This window comes from Pituophis catenifer, unplaced genomic scaffold (genome assembly GCF_029215685.1).
Source record: "Pituophis catenifer annectens isolate HBS135680 unplaced genomic scaffold, rPitCat1.0.hap2 SCAF_1, whole genome shotgun sequence".
NCBI lineage: Eukaryota > Metazoa > Chordata > Lepidosauria > Squamata > Colubridae > Pituophis > Pituophis catenifer.
The window spans coordinates 225,196,636-225,216,598 of record NW_027256881.1 but is presented as its reverse complement, the minus strand read 5'-3'; the positions used below and the strand labels follow the sequence as shown (position 1 = coordinate 225,216,598).

At 43.9% G+C, this 19,963-nt stretch overlaps 1 protein-coding gene and 1 non-coding gene across 6 annotated transcripts in view; one reads left to right on the top strand and one right to left on the bottom strand.

Moving 5' to 3' along the window:
* Nucleotides 1-19,963, bottom strand: part of CLASP1 (cytoplasmic linker associated protein 1) — a 211,333-nt gene that overhangs the window by 135,486 nt on the left and 55,884 nt on the right. For all 5 annotated transcript variants that reach the window (XM_070950573.1, XM_070950661.1, XM_070950488.1 and 2 more), the window contains exons 3-6: nt 5,644-5,722; nt 3,157-3,260; nt 1,556-1,647; nt 1,376-1,451 (exon numbers count right to left, since the gene is read on the bottom strand). In XM_070950573.1, coding sequence (XP_070806674.1) covers nt 1,376-1,451; nt 1,556-1,647; nt 3,157-3,260; nt 5,644-5,722 — 351 coding nt within the window. The remainder of the gene's footprint in view (nt 1-1,375; nt 1,452-1,555; nt 1,648-3,156; nt 3,261-5,643; nt 5,723-19,963) is intronic.
* On the top strand, nt 8,012-8,138 carry LOC139309159 (U4atac minor spliceosomal RNA). The gene has a single exon (XR_011599817.1). It is a non-coding gene; the product is annotated as a U4atac minor spliceosomal RNA (small nuclear RNA).

The window sequence follows — 19,963 nt, the reverse complement described above, 5'->3', positions numbered from 1 at the left end:
CCAATCTCACTTATCTTTTGAAGTTCTTCAAACCTCACTGTAGGGAAGGAGAGCAGACCATGTGTCCCTGGGCCATGCATTGTCCCACCTGCTTGTGGGCTGGGACAAAATGGAAGCTGCCAGACAAACTGCTTCATTTTGCTGCCTTTACAAGGTCTACATAGCACTGCAGAAGCTACCTACTTTGTGGGTTAGGACAAAATGGCAGCTGCTTCCGGAACTGCTCCATGTGGCTGCAGAAAGGAACAATCCATTCCAGTGCTCTGGAAGGCCTCAGAGGCCTTCAAAAGTTAAGTGAGGAGGCTGGTGCTTGGCCTGGTGGAGTGGAAATCAGGCCTAAGGCTGGAAAGACCCAGTGGGAGTGGGGAAAGGCCTGTTAATAAAATTGCACAAAAGACATCTGAATATAATCATTCAGAACTCTATATTGGCTCTCTATTTTGCAAATATTGGAAAACTCATTATGGACAGCCTGCTTGGTATAGTGGTCAAGGCATCAGGCTAGAAACTGGGAGATCATGAGTTCTAGTGCCACCTTGGCCACAAAGACAGCTGGGGGATCTTGAGCCAGTCACTTTCTTTCAATCTAGGAAGGAAGCCAAGGGCAAACCACTTCTGAAAAATCTTGCCAAGAAAACTGCAGGAATTTGTCATGCAGTCTTTGAAAATTGTACGATTGAATGGAAGAAAAGCAATCTTAAAGATAAGTATACAGACCCTGTCACACTATCTCTGTCAGTTGAACAACAAAGTAAATTTGTGGACATTTTTGAAAAATTAGAACAATATTAGTGGAATAGAATTATTTTTGATCAATGAAATAAGTCTGTGTTGTCATTCAAACATGGGATGCTTCTCTGTACAATCATGAATTCTCCTTTATCGAGGCCTCCAAACTGCTTGGTCAATGCTAATATGGACTAATAAATATGGATAAAACTCCCTTTATAAGGTACAGTTGAAATTGAGAACAAAGAAGCAAGAATTAATCTTAATCATGAGATCAAAGCATCAATCTAGATTCAACAAGAAAAAAAGGTTATGATTTGACAGGTTTGACAAAATGATAACATTTGTCAACATATTTTAAATTAATTGCATCTTTTCCTGGGATTGTGGAGCAGTAGTCATGTGAATCCTAGAAAAAAACAGAGCTTCCTTAAGGAATTACTGCTTAAAGATGATGGTAGATATTTTAAAACGCAGAGGCATCTGTAATCAATAAAAAGTAGTTAAAACTTTCCTGGTCACATAAAATTTTGGTATCGTAAAGCTTTGAAATTAAATTAAAATAAAATACAAATAAAGCCTCTAGAAGAGTTATTCTTCTCCAGGAAGGGTATAAGTAAGCAAATGTAGAGCATTAAAGACTCACCTGGCTGTTTGGGTCACCAAGTAAGTTACATATATGGGGCACAATCTTGCTCAAGGTTAAACTCTGAGCTCCAGATCTAAAACAGAGGAAGGGGGAAAAAGCAAGCAAGCAACATATCAGTTAAGTATTTTTCAGAGCAACTGAACGCAGGTATAAATTAGGCATAATAGTCCAACTTACGCATTAAGTGTTGCAATAAGGCAGAGGCAAATTCCTTCTCTTGTCCGGAAATTCTTGTGTTTGAATCCTCCCAAAATTCTGTCCCACACGTACTGTCACAAAGATATAAGAAAGTAAGGGGTGGGAAAAAATCCTAAAACCAAAATCAGCTGAATCTGCTTGATCCTGAATTGTCACAAGTGTGATGGGGTTGCACACATAATGTGTATGTGTGGATGCATAAATGAAGGAAGGTGGTGTAGGCAAGTGGAACAAACTTAACTACTGAAAAATATTTTAGAAGTTTATTTTTATTGGGCGGGAATATACTTATATGGCCTCTTTATATTATTTTGGCTGGCTTCTTATCATATCCACGTATAAAGGCTCTAAAAAGTTATATTTTAAACATCAAAGCAAGTTAAGTAAAATATCATGTATAAGATTCCACTGCTCTGATAGAATGCTAAACAACATTATATTATTTATACATAAAATACTTCATAATCTATATATAATTTTATTCAGAAGTTTTAAAGCACAGATAGCCAATCTATTGTTACAATCCTCAAGTACATCTCCTATTTTGTAGACACAGAATATTCCCAGATCATGACACAGCTTTTTGATGGCAAATGGCTGAATTTCATTAGCACATTTTTTTTTATTTTATAGCAAATATAAAATCTTATCTATTAGACCATTTAAAGGAATAGACACTTAGCCTGAGGAACTAATAAATACTAATGAGCAAACAGCAAAGATAACCTGGTCTAAATGGAAAAGTTACCCTTAGATGACTTTAGAGCCTTTATACGTGGATATGATAAGAAGCCAGCCATCCTTTTAAAAATGATCAGTTTGATTGGTTTGCTTAATGACTGTGGTGTTCACTTAATGACCGGTGCAAAAAAGGTAGGTAATAAAATCAGGTCAACTGATGAGCCACTTAAAAACCAGCACAACTTACAACCATAATTCTGGCGTCAATTTCGGTCGTAAATCGAGGACTACCTGTAGTTATGGAACTATGGCAGCTAAATTAGTGAATTTTTCTCAGAGGTCTCAAAATATATTTAATGTTGTTTCTGATATTAATTGGTTTAATACAAAGTAGACTTTTGAACATAAAGGGTTAAGGTTGAGGATATTCTTAAATATTGCTATGCAAATATAAATTATAAATAGAAGCTTTATGTTCAAGCACTAGGATAAGGCTATCTCCACTCTGTGCCTGGTTCTGTATACTACAAAAGTATGCTTCAACTGTGGCTTACATTGATTACAAAAGGAGCACAAATACACAGGTTAGCTATACGCTCTAGCTTTATCATATCATAAAAAGATTCCTGACTGTAATGTTTTTGGTCACCTCGATTAAGGATATTTTCTGCACTGATATAAATCCAGCAACTGTTCTGCTGATTTCCCCATACTACCTATATAAGTACTGGGGACAATTTTGCTGCTACAGTAGATACATAGCACCCATCCTATTTGAACAATAGAGTGTATTAGGCATAATAAAAATGTTCAATACAAATTGAATCAACTTGTGAATGGTTTTCTTGGAGCAGGTATTATAAGTTTGTACCCATCATTCTATATTTCCAAGAACTCACCTGGGGACTAGCAGCTTGCTCCATGATTTTTAACAGCAGGGCCTGATCCTGCTCTCGTACAGAGTCTTTTGAATCTCCCAGTCTGTCAAGTAGACTAGGTAACACTGGAGACAAAAAGAAAGGCGGATCACAAAGGAGGATTCAAAAAAACACAGTTGGCATTTCAGATCAACACTAAAACATGTCTACCTTCCCAAGTGCCTTGTGTGGTGTTTTGGTAAGCTGCTCATGTGGAAGAAATAGACACTTGCTTCAGACAACAGGCTGTGAAAAAGGCTGCCCTGTCATTGTGATGTTTGCATATGCTGCAAGCTTCCCAAGTATGTCCAATCGTATTTATTTTCATGCACTGTATTAATGGCTGATGCCTGCAGTTACCCTATACAGGTAGTCTCTTTGCTTAATGACCAGTCAGTTAACAATCATCTGAACCCCCCAAAAGTTACTTACCAGCTATCCCCAAAGTTACAATTGCCATACACACACCTGCAGTTATGTGACTGCATTTTAGGCACTTGGCAACCAGATCACATTTACATTAATGTTAATTAGTGATTTGAGGCTCTTTGGGATTCATGGGTCCTCCTACAATAGCAGCAGTTGGAGACTGTGATTGGGGTAGGTGTGGGTGGGTGTTTCCAGCTTCTGCTCTTGCATCAATTGTGACCCTAGCTGGGGTGGTAAGATTTTGTTACAATGGCTGAGGTCCTCATTATTGCCACTTGCTCAGATTACTATAACACACTCTACCTGGAGCTGTTTTTGAAGATCACATGGAAGAATGCAGTTGGTTCAGGGTGCAGCAGTCTGTATGCTGACCAGCATTTGCCAGTAGGGACACATTATACCAATGTTGTTGGAATCTGCATTGGTTGCTAAAGGCTCCTGGCTACAATTTTAAAGTGCTGGCATTAACTTTTAAAACTGCTAGTTATCTGCATGAGTAGATTCACTCATTTGAATTGCCCTGACCAGTTCAGCCTACCTGGGGAGAAACTATTAGTAGTGTTTACTTTAAGGAACGGAAAGTGCTACTTTTTTGTGCCCGCCTGCTTTCTGGAAACTGGGCTTTTTCAGACCGGATCTTAATTAATTTAGTTTTATTCCATCCTTTCATTAATTTGTGAACACTTATTTTACACTTGATTGTTTTTTATGTGTTAGAGTCCTTAAGGATTCAGCAATCTACACTGTAAATGTAAATAATATTTCAGTGTCATCAGACATATACGAGAATCTTTCACAGGTATTGACTTTTTTAAAGATTTTTTTTTATCCTGCTTTTATTACTACTGTAAGTAGTTCAGGGTGGAGAATGTATCTAATACACTCCTTTCCTCCTATTTTCCTTACAACAAGAACGCTGTGAGGTGCATTATGCAGAGAGAAACTAACTGGCCAAAGACAACCAACTAGCTGTCATAGCTAAGTAGGATTAGAACTCACAATCTCCTGGTTTCTAGGACAGCACCTTAACAATTACACCAAACTGGCTCTTCATGACTTCCCCATGTCCTGTACAAAGCTCAAAGGTATATTATCCAATCAGCTGAAAACTAGCATTAGGATGATTGGTGCTGAGTCTATAATTTCATTCAAGGGCCATGCTTGTAGGGATTCAGGACCTATTCCCCTCTACTTTAAAAATAACATACAAAGGTAGCCACCTCATAAAGTGTAAAAGGCAAAAAAAGTTTTAAAAGACAATGTGACCCTGGATTTTAGCTGGATTCTTTGGCTACAAACTTAATTCCTTTTCCATATTCTTCCCAATTTACAATTCTCAAAGGAAACTACAATCCTTGCATACTATGCCTTTGTATCCTTTTTTAATGTTTTGCACACTCTATAAGAAAGAGTCTCTTCCCTTCTTCTCCTTGCCTCAACAAATGCAGACAGAAACAGGTTTAAATATATTTGCTGCTATAAATGTGATGGTCATTAAACAGAATTGTCACGCTTTGGAGTGCAAACTCTAGGGCACACTTTTTGTTACTGGGTTCACATCACCTACTAAAACCTAAACCAGGATTCACATAATTGCCATATTCCGATAACATGTTTTACCAAATAAGCAAGCCATATTATGGCTTAGCATAATAGCCTACCTCACACAACATGCTAAAACATGTTGTGATATTAAGGTTGGATTCCCACTACATCCTGAATCATCTAACTGCATTTTAGGTTAGTATGTTGTATGAACCCAGCCTGCACATTACCAAATGTTCCTCAGGGAAAACTGTAAAAGCAAAATAATTATGCTGTTCTTATCTAACATTACAATGCAAAGTAACTTCTGTCTTTGTACTAATGGCAAAGTTCCTGATTTTTTTTAAATTATTGCAGGTTGCCGTTCCTTCTAACTAACAAGAACAAGCTTGCCCACACATATGACCTCAAATAAATGTAATTTTAGGGAAAGTTACCAAGGCCAGTACACCCTGTTTAATACAGCAGCCTATCCCTTGGCTCTGATTATCTCACCTGTGCCAATTTGAGCTTTAAATCTATCTTGGAGCCGTGACACAAGTGCAGATAAGATGTCCAAGCCCAGCAGGACAACCTGAAAACAACAACAAAAAAGAAGGTTAAAAAAGATTCAATCTCTGAATATGAAAAAGAAATATGAATATGAAAACAGTGAATATGCAACATAGACATTAAAAAGGATATTAAAGGAATGGGCTCTCATAACTCCCAAACAAAAGGTTGTTAAAAGTTGCACAAACTTCATTTTTATGTTTAAAAGGATCTGGAGTCTTCTAGATAACCAATGCTGTAGATAACACTGTAATTAGGCAACTGCTATGAAATAAATGAACCCAATTCAACAACTAAGATGGACAGAAACCAATGTCCCTTCTGATGCTATGCACCTTTATTGGAGTAAATCCTTCTATTCAGTTATCCAACTTTGCTCAGGACAGTAAATGTTCTATTGCTTATTCTGTCCTTGCTTCCCATATACTTAAATGGGAGGTTGAGGATTCTGGATTACAGAATGATATTAAAGTTTTAAGCTTGGCTGCTTATTATAGATTAATTAACCCATGTTGTAAATCCTGATAGAAGAAGAGTAGAGGAATGATGTCAGGTTATGTAGTGTTGCATTTTGTTTGTGGTTTCTTAGTTGTGATTCAGGAAACCTAACTAACATCTATGCAACAGCTCAGGAAAATGCAAATAAATAGAACAGCTGCAAGCCTAAAGATTAATTTCCATAAAAGTTATCAATACTGGTTTAAGATAAGCAAGTGAGGAGAAACATTATTTGAAATAATACATAAAATGGCAAATCAAACTATACTGAAGATGCACCACTTTGTAACCTAGAAGTTATCAATAAGCAAATTAACATTAACTGAGTTAAAAAAAAACCTGGGCCAAATATTGTATAAATTGAAGTTGTTGACATGTTTTTACCAAGCTTCATCATTGTTTTGAAAATGATGTATACTATATCATGTGGCACCACAGCACTAATAAAACAATGTATTCAAATTCAATGTTATTTAAAATAACATTTTTTATTAGTAATAAATCTTTCAAGAATTTATCAAAGCCATATTGGTGTATGGGGTGGGGGGGCAGGAGAGGGGAAATTTGAATCCTTATGTGAGCAGTACATTTATGACTAACCAAAGGATTAGTCATTCAGAATTGGACAGCATATAAATTTAATAAATGGATTATAGATTTTGAATACATGCTGTTTTGAATCCATACAATTATACATACTTCAACATGTAAGATAGAGGGGAGAGACCGATAATGCAGTATTTGCGTTTAACTTATTCCAACTCTTGACATCTTTAATGCAATTAAAGTACTATGAATGTACTGGTTTACATGTAATAAATTTAAAAAGTCAGAGAAAAATAACGTATGCTGATATAAACTTTCCCAAAATTACTTTTTAAAAATACTAAATTAAAAGCAAAAAACAAACAAACAAACAAACCACCAAAAAACCCTACATTCTACAAAGCTGTAATTTTAAAAAAGCCTTTATCCCTCCTGCAAAATGTTCTAACTACAAAGCGACTCTTTCTTGAATTTGCAGCCACAACATATCTGCAAGGAACCAGACTGGAGAAGTGTTTGCATGAAGCATCCTGAAAGGAAGCAAACCAAATATATATTTTAGAAAGCCATTAAATAGCAAATTTATGTAGTTCCCAGAATGTACTTGCTGCAGAATTCAGAGATTAATAAGCCTCCAAATACACACTTAACTCCAAACACAGAAGGAATTTACATGCAGAGCTCCTCTGTTACAGGAAGCTTACCCAAATAGGCCAGCCTTTCTCATGCCTGTGCCTTTCAAGGGCACTGGACTACACCTCCCATCATCCTCCTTTGTGGAAGTTGCAGTCTAATGGTATGGGGTTGCGCCCATTTGGAGAAAGCTGGTCTTTAACATTACTAAGGGCTTCAACTAAAAAGAAAAAATGATCAACCAAGCTCTAAACTCAACGAGGACACGTATAGGAATGCAGTCTAAAGAGGATGTGAAGGGTGAATTTTCCCCATCGCTAGGCAGGCGCGCCAAAACAAGATCTTCAGAAGCGGAAGCATTGCTTCGATGCTTAAGACCGACGCCCCGCTACGATTAGTCGTAGCACCGCCCACTATGCAAAACGACTGCTGCAAGGCATTTTGGGTAACCTCCAAACTTACGAAGAGAGGAGCCGGAAAGCTGCTTGCTTTGCAAATACTTCAGAAACGGCATTAATCAACACGCCGTCCACCGCAAAGCAGTCTAAGGAAGCAAATGCGGGTCGCGCCTCACTATGATCTCGATGGGTTTCCCGTTCAGTTCCCCAGACCGCCGCCTCCACGGCTTCCTTCAACCATCCTTATCTTGGGGTTGCGCTACTGTTCAATGAACGTTTAGTGAGGACAGTACTGCTAACACCTACACAACACATTGGCATCCTTGGGGCTTGCTCCCCACATGAGGTGCAATTTTTGGAACCTTCTTTTAAATATACCTCCCCCCAACGGGGTACAAACCTATGAAACCATGTTAATGCATAGCGTTTCCTTGTTTTGTGCTGCGGTAGGTATATTAAAATATTGAGACAACTGTCCCTATCTTCTTTTTCATTAGCTACCACCAGATGGTGCTACAGATTACATGGTAAGACCCAGAATAACCAAGTTGTATTTGGGAGGGTTTGAAATCTTGCAACTTCTGTATCCTAAAGCAGTCATAGGTGAGCTGCTTATTTCCATAGGTACCATTTATTCAACAACGTTTGAATCTTGCAACTTCTGTATCCAAAAGCAATCAGACTTAAGCTGGTTATTTCCATAGATACCATTTATTCGACAACAAAAAATACAAACGGAGCCAAGAGCACAGAGGTATTTGAATCCCATACAAAACCCCCTTCAAAACTACTCCACCTTTGATACAGTTTCTTCAATCGCCAAAGGCATCTAACAAAGTTAAAAGCTCCTGTAAAACATTAATAGATTGTTAAGGAAGGCAAGTGGTTTCTTCCCCAATCCTTACTGTGTTAACATTTCTAGGAAAATCGGGAAAGCTAAAGCAGCTATGTACTGCTTTTAACTGTTTTATCAGCCTTGGACCAATCACCCTCCTTTAGGTAAAAGGTGGGGAGAATCCCCCTGAGTCAGTGTTGGCTGGTGAGCACCTGGACAAGTCCCTGAGATTTTCTTGGCAGGGTTTTTCAGCCTTGCCCTTGCCTACTACCCAGGGCTGAAAGAGAAGGACTGGCCCAAGGTCACCTGACAGGCTTTAGGCCTAAGGGAGGAACTGGAATTCATGATCTCCCAGTTTCTAGTCTGGTGCCATGACACCACGCCCAACTGGCTCAAACCCAAACTAGCAAAGTGGAAAATTTAGGACTCCCCTCCCCCCTGAAATAGCAATAGAAGAGGAAATGTGTTGGATGTTTTTAACCAGGTGCCTTTAACTACTATAAGCAAAGTGGCAGTCTTTTTAGGTAAAACCTCCCCTTAAATCAAACTGAATTCCTGGCAACATGGAAGTTTTCAATTCAGCCACCTTCTGAGACTTTTTTTTTTTCATTCCCAATCTAGCTTAATCTTCTGACTCTCATAGTGCTCTCTTATCCAAATGCTAATCAGGTCCAATCACGCTTAGCTTTTTTGAGATCAGCCCACTTTTGACATGGGTCTGCCACCTGCTGTGAACTCTGCATTTCTACAAAGAGGAATCAAAAGGGATCCACTTTGCAAGGAAGCAGAGTAGAATGTATGCTGCCCAGAGTCACTTGTTGAGACGGCAACTATAGAAATAAAATGCAATACGTATGTACATACTGTATGTTACAGAAGTGAGTACAGCCCCTCACATTTTGTAAATATATCTTTTCATGTGACAACACTGAAGAAATGACACTTGGCTACAGTGTAAAGTAGTGAGTATACACCTTGTATAACTGTGTAAATGTGCTGCCCCCTCAAAGTAACGCAACACACAGCCATTAATGTCTAAACTGCTGGCAACAATAGTGAGTACACCCCTAAGTGATAATGTCAAAATAGGGCCCAAAGTGTCAATATTTTGTGTGGCCACCATTATTTTCCAGCACAACCTTAACCCTCTTGGGCACAGAGTTCACCAGAGCTTCACAGGTTGCCACTGGAGTCCTCTTCCACTCCTCCATGATGACATCACAGAGCTGGTGGATGTTAGAGACCTTGCGCACCTCCACCTTCCGTTTCAGGATTCCCCACAGATGCTCAATAGGGTTTAGGTCTGGAGACATGCTTGGCCAGTCCATCACCTTTACCCTCAGCTTCTTTAGCAAGGCAGTGGTCGTTTTGGAGGTGTGTTTGGGGTCTTTACCATGTTGGAATACTGCCTTGTGGCCCAGTCTCCAAAGGGAGGGAATCATGCTCTGCTTCAGTATGTCACAGTACATGTTAGCATTCATGGTCCCCTCAATGAACTGTAGCTCCCCAGTGCCGGCAGCACTCATGCAGCCCCAGATCATGACATTCCCATCACCATGCTTGACGGAAGGCAAGACACACTTGTCTTTGTACTCCTCGCCTGGTTGCCGCCACACACGCTTGACACCATCTGAACCAAATAAGTTCATCTTGGTCTCATCGGACCACAGGACATGGTTCCAGAAATCCATGTCCTAAGTCTGCTTGTCTGCAGCAAACCGTTTGCGGGCTTTCTTGTGCATCATCTTTAGATGAGGCTTCCTTCTGGGACGACAGCCCTGCAGACCAATTTGATGCAGCGTGAGGCATATGGTCTGAGCACTGATAGGCTGACTCCCACCCCACCCCTTCAACCTCTGCAGCAATGCTGGCAGCACTCATACATAATTTCCCAAGCCAATCTCTGGATATGACACTGAGCATGGGCACTCAACTTGTTTAGTCGACCATGGCGAGGCCTGTTCTGAGTGGAACTTGTCCTGTTAAACCGCTGTATGGCCTTGGCCACCGTGCTGCAGCTCAGTGTCAGGGTTTTGGCAATCTTCTGATAGCCTAGGCCATCTTTACGTAGAGCAACAATTTGTTTTTTCAGATCCTCAGAGAGTTCATTGCCATGAGGTGCCATGTTGAACTTCCAGTGACCAGCATGAGAGTGAGAGCGAGAGTACCAAATTTAACACACCTGCTCCCCCTTCACACCTGATACCTTGTAACCCTAACGCATCACATGACACCAGGGAGGGAAAATGGCTACTTGGGTCCCATTTGGACATTATCACTTAGAGGTGTGCTCACTTTTGTTACCAGCAGTTTAGACATTAATGGCTGTGTGTTGCGTTATTTTGAGGGGACAGCATATTTACAGTTACACAAGCTGTATACTCACTAATTTACATTGTAGCCAAGTGTCATTTCTTCAGTGTTGTCACATGAAAAGATATATTTAAAATATTTACAAAATGTGAGGGGGTGTACTCACGTCTGTAACATACAGTATGTACATACGTATTGCATTTTATTTCTATAGTTGCATACATACATATGTACATACATACATATGCCATCTTGCTCTTTCAGGCAAGTGACTTACACCCATCATAGAACCCACTGACAGCTGTCCATTCTATGCATTTAAAGAAATACAGTAATACCTACATTTTAAACATTAATTGATGAGTCCCTAGTTCATTATATTATTATTTCTGTATGTTTCCATTTTCAAATCTGGACATTGAGTAGATCCACTGTCTGGTTTACCCTGAGAGAGAAGTTTTTGGTTGCTCTCCTGTGGATCTTGCTAATTCCCACACTATTGATAGGGTTTAGTTGGGGCAATTTTGAGGGTTGGGAATTCAAGGTCCTGTAGTTGCTCAGGTCACTACTAAAAACGAGCAGAGAAGAGTGTATATGTTTGGTCCCCTGACATCAGGGATGCCACAGCATCCCAGTCTCTTCAATGATTCTGCCTTAATAATTGCAAAGTACGGTCATTTTGAGGCACTCTCCACATCTCACCTTTGAAAGCCTCAAAGCCTCAACTGGAAAATGCTGTGGCCAAGTTGATAAGCTAGATCACACAGCATCAGTCCTACGCATGTTTTACCAGCTACTGGGAATCAATTTAAGCCTTTTTCTAAGGCTTAAAAAAGCCTTTCCAGTTCTCCATTTGAGGATTTTCTGCTGGTCTTCTCTCCAAATAATAACCAGATCTGATCCTCTTCAGCTTTTCAAGATCAGTCAAAGTCAGCTACAGTATGTGCTACTTCATGTGGTGTTTTGTACTTGTGGGTAGGCCCTAAGTGTCACAACACCAAAATAACTGCTCGACTATTGTCACATTGCAACTATTACTGCGAAGTGATTCTGCTTGACTGAACTAGGTCTATGCAATTTACACCATCAAACTTACATAGCAAATTATGTGCGATCTAGGCATACATTAAAAATCAAATTATCACTGCATGTTCTAAGGTGCAATGCTTTAAAAATATAAATCTTTACTAGGGAAAGTCTATTACCTAGTAAAGCACCAAAGAGGGCAGGAGAAGAAACCATGGATGGAAACTAATCAAGGAGAGAAGCAACCTGGAATTAAGGAGAAACTTCTAACAGTGAGGACAATTAACCAATGGAACAGCTTGCCTTCAGACGTTGTGGGTGCTTCATCACTGGAGATTTTTAAGAGACTGGACAGTCAGTCTGAGATGGTATAGGGCAATGATGGCTAACCTTTTCCAGACTGAGTCCCCAAAGCACATAGGCGAGCAAATGCGCGCGCGTGCCTGAACCCCCAAAATGCAATGTGTGTGCGGCTCCTGCGCATACGCTCCCTGTGCATGCACGCATGCCCCCTGCACACATAGTAGCATGTATGCACGCCCAACGATCAGCTGGCCAGCACGCATACACAGGCCGGTTTTTGGTACTGCCATGCGCGTGAAAGACAAATGATCATGCATGCATGCATGCCAGAAACCCGGAAGACAAACAGGCAAGGCCGCACATGCCGGGCAACATGGCTTTGTGTGCTACTTTGGGCACACGTGCCATAGGTTCACCATGACGGCCCTAGGGAGATACACCTGGTGGGAACCAGAAGAAAGGCCTTCTCTGTGGTGGCCCCCTCTCTCTGGAACATCCTCCCCACAGAGATTAGAATGGCCCCCACTCTAGCACTCTTCCAAAAGGCGCTGAAGACCTGGTTCTGCCAGCAAGCCTGGGGAACCCAGAGTGGGATGGAGCCCATTAAATGGCTCATGTGAGGTGCTGTTGCTGGGGGTTGATTTTAGTATATTAATGACTCTTATTAGTTTTATATGGGGTTTTATATTCTGTAAGCCACCTTGAGTCGCCATGTGCAAATGGGCGGCAATATAAATTCCATAAATAAATAAATAAATAAATAAATAAATAAACAAACAAACGGACGTTGCTTACCTGAACGTCCCTTCTCGACGCGCAGCTGGAGAATCCAAAGCTTCGGGTTGTTCAGTAGTTGGATAGCCTACACTGAGTGTGTTCCTTTAAGAGATTTATCTTCAGACACGCCCACTTGCTCAACAGAGTCCCAGTTTTGTTCACGAAGTAAGGAGCAGTAGAGCGTAAGGAAGGAATGTCCAGCAGCCAAGTTGGGTGGGTTGGATTCTCCAGCTGCGCGTCGAGAAGGGACGTTCAGGTAAGCAACGTCCGTTCTCCAACGCGCAGCTTGGAGAATCCAAAGCTTCGGGATTTACCCAAGCAAGTTCAGACAGGGAGGGAACCCGGCTGCTGTACGTCGTCTGAAGAGTTGCATACAGCTTGGAGCACCCGGCGGCCGAAGGATGCCTCCGCCGAGGCAAAGGTATCCACCTTGTAGTGCCTGATGAAGGGGTTCAAGGATGACCAGGTAGCCGCCCTGCATATGTCGGAAATGGAGGCATTAGTGGCCCAGGCGGCCGTAGTGGCGGCGCTCCTGGTGGAGTGTGGAAGAATTCTCTGCGGAACCGGTTTGTTCCGAGCCGAATAAGCCCTAGAGATGCAGGATTTAATCCATCTCCCAATTGTCGTGGAAGAAACCTTCCGGCCCATGGAAGCGGGCAGAAAGGAAATGAAGAGCGATTCAGATTTCCGGAAATGCTCAGTCCGCTTAATATACCGGCGCAGAGCCCGTCGGACATCTAGCAGGTGCCAGTCCGCTTCCCGAGGATGTCGAGGATCGGGGCAGAAGTCCGGAAGGATCAATTCCTGGGCTCGATGGAATGTGGAATTTACTTTAGGCAGGAATGAGGGGTCTAGTCTTAGTACCACGCGATTTGCGTGGAAGACACAAAGGTCGCTTCTCACAGACAGTGCAGCTAGTTCGGATACACGGCGAGCCGAAGTAATCGCGACCAGAAACGCCACCTTAAGAGTCAGAAAGCGGAGGCTGATGGAGGCGAGAGGTTCAAATGGAGGGTGCATGAGGGCCTGAAGGACCAGAGTCAAATCCCAGGTCGGGTATCGATGTATAACAGGAGGGCGCAGGTTGGATGCCCCTCGCAGAAAGTCACGAATCGTCGGGTCCTGGGAGAGAGGAAGCTTTGCAGAAGTCGAAAGGACCGTACTAAGTGCAGCAACTTGGCGACGAAGAGTGTTAGGCGCAAGGTGCTTGTCCATGCCCCGCTGAAGGAATCCCAGCACTTCGGGGACAGAAGCAGACGTTGGATCCAGGTGGAATTTAGCACACCAGGAGCAGAAGGAGTTCCAGGTTGCGTTATAAATGCGGCATGTTGACGGCCGTCTTGACGCTTGAATCGTGGGGATCGCATTGCTAGGCACGTTGGCTCGCCTTAGCAAGATCCGTTCAAGCGCCAGGCGGTCAACTGCAACCACTGCGGGTCTGGGTGCAGAATGACCCCCTGGCTGAGAACGATCCTGTCCCCTGGAATCCTCCACGGCCGTGCCACTGACAGGTCCACCAGATCCGCAAACCAGGACCTCCGAGGCCAGTGGGGTGCGACCAGAACGACGTCTGCCCTGTCTGCTATTATCCTGCGGATCAGACGAGGAAGGAGCGGTAGAGGGGGAAAGGCATAGAGGAGACCCCTGGGCCAGGGAGAGGCGAGGGCGTCGACTCCCTCCGCCTGAGGGCACTGGTACCGGGTGAAGAACCTGGGGAGGTGAGTATTGTCGCGGCTGGCAAATAGATCGATTAGAGGCGTGCCGAATCTGCGGACGATCTCGGCGAACAGATCTGGGTGAAGTCGCCACTCGGCGTGGTCCAAGTGTTGCCTGCTGAGCCAGTCCGCTGTGATGTTCGTGGTCCCGGCGATGTGCTCCGCCACAAGGGACAGGACGTGCGTCTCCGCCCAGATCAGCAGTAGGGTCGTTTCCTCCATCAATGGACCCGAGCGAGTCCCCCCCTGGCGGTTCACGTGCGCCTTTGCTGTTACATTGTCCGTGCGTATCAGGACATGGTGCCCCGACACAATCTGCTGGAACCGTTGGAGGGAGAGGCGGATCGCACGGAGTTCCAACCAATTGATCCCGTTGAGGCTCTCCTCTGCTGACCACGTTCCCTGGGCAACGTGGGATAAAAGATGACCTCCCCATCCCGTCAGGCTGGCGTCCGTTGTCACTACCAGGCGCTGTAGATTCTGGAAGTAGCTGCCCTGATGTAGGCTCTGGGAGGACCACCAGAGGAGAGACCTTGAGACCTCTGGCGGGAGGGAAACTTGCGTGGGAGAGTTGCTTCTCCTGGTTCTCTGAAAGGGGAGGAGGAACCACTGGAGCTGGCGTGAATGGAATCTCGCCCAAGGGACGACAGACAGGCAGGAAATCATTTTGCCGAGCAGGCGGGACAGGAGCAGCAAGGGCACCTTCCGAGAGGAGAGGATCTGGGATGTTAATGACTGGAGACTGGAACACCGGTCCGTTGACAGGAACACCTGGCCCCTTACAGAATCTATTAATGTCCCAAGATGGAGAATGCAAGTAGTGGGCTGCAATTGGCTCTTCGGGATGTTGAGGGAGAAGCCATGATGACGAAGGCAGCGACACACCGCTTCTAGGTCTCGGGATGCCCGGGCCGGAGAAGGGGAGAGCACTAGGATATCGTCCAAGTAGCAGTGGAGCCGGACCGGATGTTGACGTAGATGGGCCGCCACTGCTGCCAGGAGCTTTGTAAAGGTCCTTGGGGCGGAGGAGAGGCCGAAGGGCATTGCTCTGTATTGGTAATGCCTGTTGTTGTAGGCAAAGCGTAGGAAACGACGATGGGACAGTCGTATGGGTACGTGGAGGTAAGCTTCTTTCAAATCGATAGAGGTCATCCAGTCCGATGGTCGAATGGAAGCCAGAATTGATCGGAGGGACTCCATTTTGAACTGATGATATACTATAAATTCGTTCAGCCTCTTGAGATCTAGGATGCCTCTGTGACCCCCGGATGATTTGGGGACCAGGAAGAAAATTGAATAGAAGCCGGTCCCGCGATGATGGTGGGGAACCGGTTCGATGGCTTGGATTTGAAGCAGGTGATGGATTTCTGCCTCCATTAGTTGGCGCTTGCCCAGGTTGGGAGAAATAGGGCATTGGACAAAGTGTGAGGGAGGTCTGGAGCGGAACTCCAGGGTAAGGCCAAGACGGATTGTCTGGAGCACCCAGGCGTCCGACGTCGAGATCTCCCACTGGGGAAGAAAATGAGTCAGACGGCCGCCAATGGGAAGATGGATGTAGTCACTTCCCTCTTCGAAAGGTACGGGATCCCGTACCTCGAAATGGCCGTTTGGGTGCTGAGGCCTTTCGACCACGGTCTCTGAAGGAGGATCTATCGAGGGAACGGTCGAATCCTTGAGAATAGGGCCTTGAGGAGAAGGACCCCGAAGGGCCGGAGTCGTTCCGAAAGGGCTGCCTGGTGAAGTAGGACGATGGTCTGGACGGGCTGGACCGTAGCTTCGACAACGGGCGAGAGTGGCGTCGGTAAGTGAGTGAGTGCCGCTTGCCTTGACTGGCTGCGCGCTTTCTCGAACTGGCGCTCCAGGGCCTTGTGTCTCCTGGAGGCGTCCTTGTCAGCAGCTGATGAGTGTTTTGTCTTTTTAGAACATGGAGCAGCCGACGAAGATGGATGCGCAGCGCGTTTCCGGGACCTTTTACGCTGCTTGGCCTGTTCGTGGAGGCGCTCGGGAGAGCTGTTGTTGTCCTCCAGATCCGAGGAGAGAGCACGTTCCGCCATGTCGGAACCTTCGCTTCCTGTTCTGTCTCTTTCCCGTTCGTTGTTTTTTTTTTTTTTTTTTTTTTTAATTATTATTATTATTATATTATTATTATTAATTTTTTTTTTTTTTTTTTTTTTTTATAGATGATGAAGATGAATTTCAAGTAAGTATCTTATATTTTTATGGTTATGTAGATAAGTTTTTTTTTTTTTTTTTTTTTTTTTAATTAATATTTATAACTGAATGTGAATTAATCAGGATCTTTTCTTCTCTTTTTTTTTTTTTTTTTTTTAAATGTAAAAACAGATGATTACAGTAGAAGAACCAAAGGAAGCACAGCAGGTAAGTCCAAAGAACAATGGGAGAACTAAGAACTCCAACAGTTATAACACAGAGGCAATGTCATAAGCCCAAGAAATTGCCAGCAGGAGGCTTTGGCTTCCAGCAGCCAACTGCGCATGCGCAAGGCAGTTGCTGGGCAGAATAAAACAGCCGTTGACTTCCTTGCACCAGCGTGGAGGGAATGGCTTCAGGGGAGGGCTGCAGAAGAATAAATGATTTTTTTCTGGCAGGGAGTCCTTTGCTTATCGCCTCCCCTGATGGTGGAAGCGAGGTGCCCAGCTGTAGGGAGGGTTAGAGAAGGCTCGCCGGAGGGACAGGCAACTTGGCGTGAGCTGTCACAAATGGCGGCTCTGAGCGCTGAGGTGGGCGAAAAAGGGCGCGAAAATGTCAAATGCTCCTAGCGCCGCTGCCCAGCAAGCGAGAGGACGAGGAGGGAAGCCAACGATAGAGAAGAGCAGCTGAAGCCTCAGAAGAACTTCCAGGGCTGCGTGGGACGACTGGAGCTGAGAAAAGCCGCTTGCGATTTAAAATTGAAGCTGCTGATTGAAGTATCGGCAAGGGGAAGTTGCGGCGTTGTCCCTGTGCTTCCCAGGCGCGCGATCGTTCAGAAGCGATCCCAGCGCCAGCCACCAGATCAAATTTAAATGAGAAAGTGCCGCTGGGAGCAGGGCAACTATCCCAAGCCGCTAATGTCCAAGATCAAGTCCAAGGGGCGGGGGCGGTGTTACCGGCCAGGCCAGGAAACCTACCCACACGCCAGCGGCTATAAAGTGGAACGGGGATTCAGATAAGTGGCCAGGGTCCCGGAGAAGGTAAAAAGTCCCAGACAGCCTGCCTGAGGTGGCAGGCAAAAACTCACCCCTGGCCAACCAATCGAAGAGAGAAATTTAATCCAACAAAAATGCAGAAAAATTATGAAGAGAATCCAAAGCTTCAGGAACAGTTTAGTAGAGAAATATAGAGAAAAATTCAGACAGTGTCACAGGCTCAACTGAGTGAACTAAACTGGGACTCTGTTGAGCAAGTGGGCGTGTCTGAAGATAAATCTCTTAAAGGAACACACTCAGTGTAGGCTATCCAACTACTGAACAACCCGAAGCTTTGGATTCTCCAAGCTGCGCGTTGGAGAACAAGTCATCTTTTCCAGTGCCGTTGTAACTTTGAATGGTCACTAAATGAACTATTGTAAATTGAGGACTACCCGTATGCAACTTCTTATTTCTGTGCCTTCTGTGTCTTTTATGCCTTAAGGTCTCACATCAACTCTTCAAGATAGCCCAATTTTTCTAGTAGAATTGTTCGGTAGGAAAGTAGGAGGGACTGCTATGTACACAATCTTGAAAGCTGGACTGTTGTATCCTGCCCAGAGCCAAAGGGATGCTGGCAAAACATTTTCCATTCCGATGGATTTCCATTCGCACAACTCTCGTTTACAGACTAAAGACTGATGCAACCCAATTGTAAGAATGGGACTGTCTCGCAAGCAGGTTCTAAAATTGGGTGATCAATCCAACCAGCAATTAAACTCATTTGTAGGAAATAAGTACCACCTAACTATATACAAAATCCATAGGGAGGAAATATGAAACTCAAAAGAGAAGTAGCAGGATTACTTCCACTGACAAATCCTGCGTTACCAATTCAGTATAGCAAAGTGTGAAACCTGCAAGGTTCTAAATATAAAAGAAACTGAATTCCCCAACACACACACACCTGGTTCCTGGGTTTAGACAAATGAGAAACAGTTAAGCCCTTCAAGATCTTTTTATCTATGTCATATCAGTATTTAAAATTAGATAAGAGGTCAAACTATTGCAGAGTATTCTTTCACAGGGAGAAGGGGGTGGGGGGGGGAAATCCAGTGCTGTTAGAATAGCATTTTACCAACCAGCCCTTTGCCAGTATTGTCAGATCATTAGCAGAGCTGTCCCAGAATTTATAGGTATAAAAATTTTGGTTGGCTTGGAAAACATTGCTGGATTTTACTTCAAGGAACTTTACTCTTCAAAATGGCTACCTTGACTTGGCTAGTCAAGAACTACAGCATAAACTACATTACAAAAAGGAAATGTCTGACAGAAACAAAGACAGAATTGTCTTAATCTGAACCAGACCCTGGGTCCGTCTAGTGCAGTGATGGCTAGCCTTTTCTGCAGAGAGCCAAAAGTCTGCAAAAGTGCAGGTGTGCACACCCATAATGCAATGCGTTTGCAAACCCTCCCATGCGCCCCTCCCCGTGCATGCCCCTCCCCTTGTGCATGCGCGTGCCCTCTGCTCACCGTATGCCCCACCCATGCTCGCTCGGCCCCTGCACATGCGTGTGCAACCCCCACACGGAGCCCCCGCCCCTGCACATATGCATGTGACCCCATGCATTCGGCCCACCCAAGAATGTGCACGCATCTCCCGCATGCACCCCGCCCCCGCGCATGCGCGGCAGAGATTCGAAAATCAGCTGGCCAGCGGGAGGCACACGTGCATGCATAAAAGAGCTGAGCTGGGGCGATGGCTCGGGTGCCCACAGAGAGGGCTCTGCATGCCATCTTTCACCATCACAGGATAGTGTCTATTACTATTCAAACTAGGGGCAGCCAAGCTAGTGATTTTTTAAAGTCTATCCCCCACATTTTCCTGCTACTCATCCTGTTGATTGGAGTTGAGGGAAGTTAAAAGTTCAAAACATTTGGAAGGCTCTAGGTTGATCTACAAGGGTGGTCAGTTTCTCCTCAAATTGTTCGAAAAATCTGGAGATGCTTGGGACTAACATAGACTTTCAAATGCAAAGTAGTTGTGCTAGCACTGAACTATATTTCCATTTATTGTACCTAAAAATATTAGAT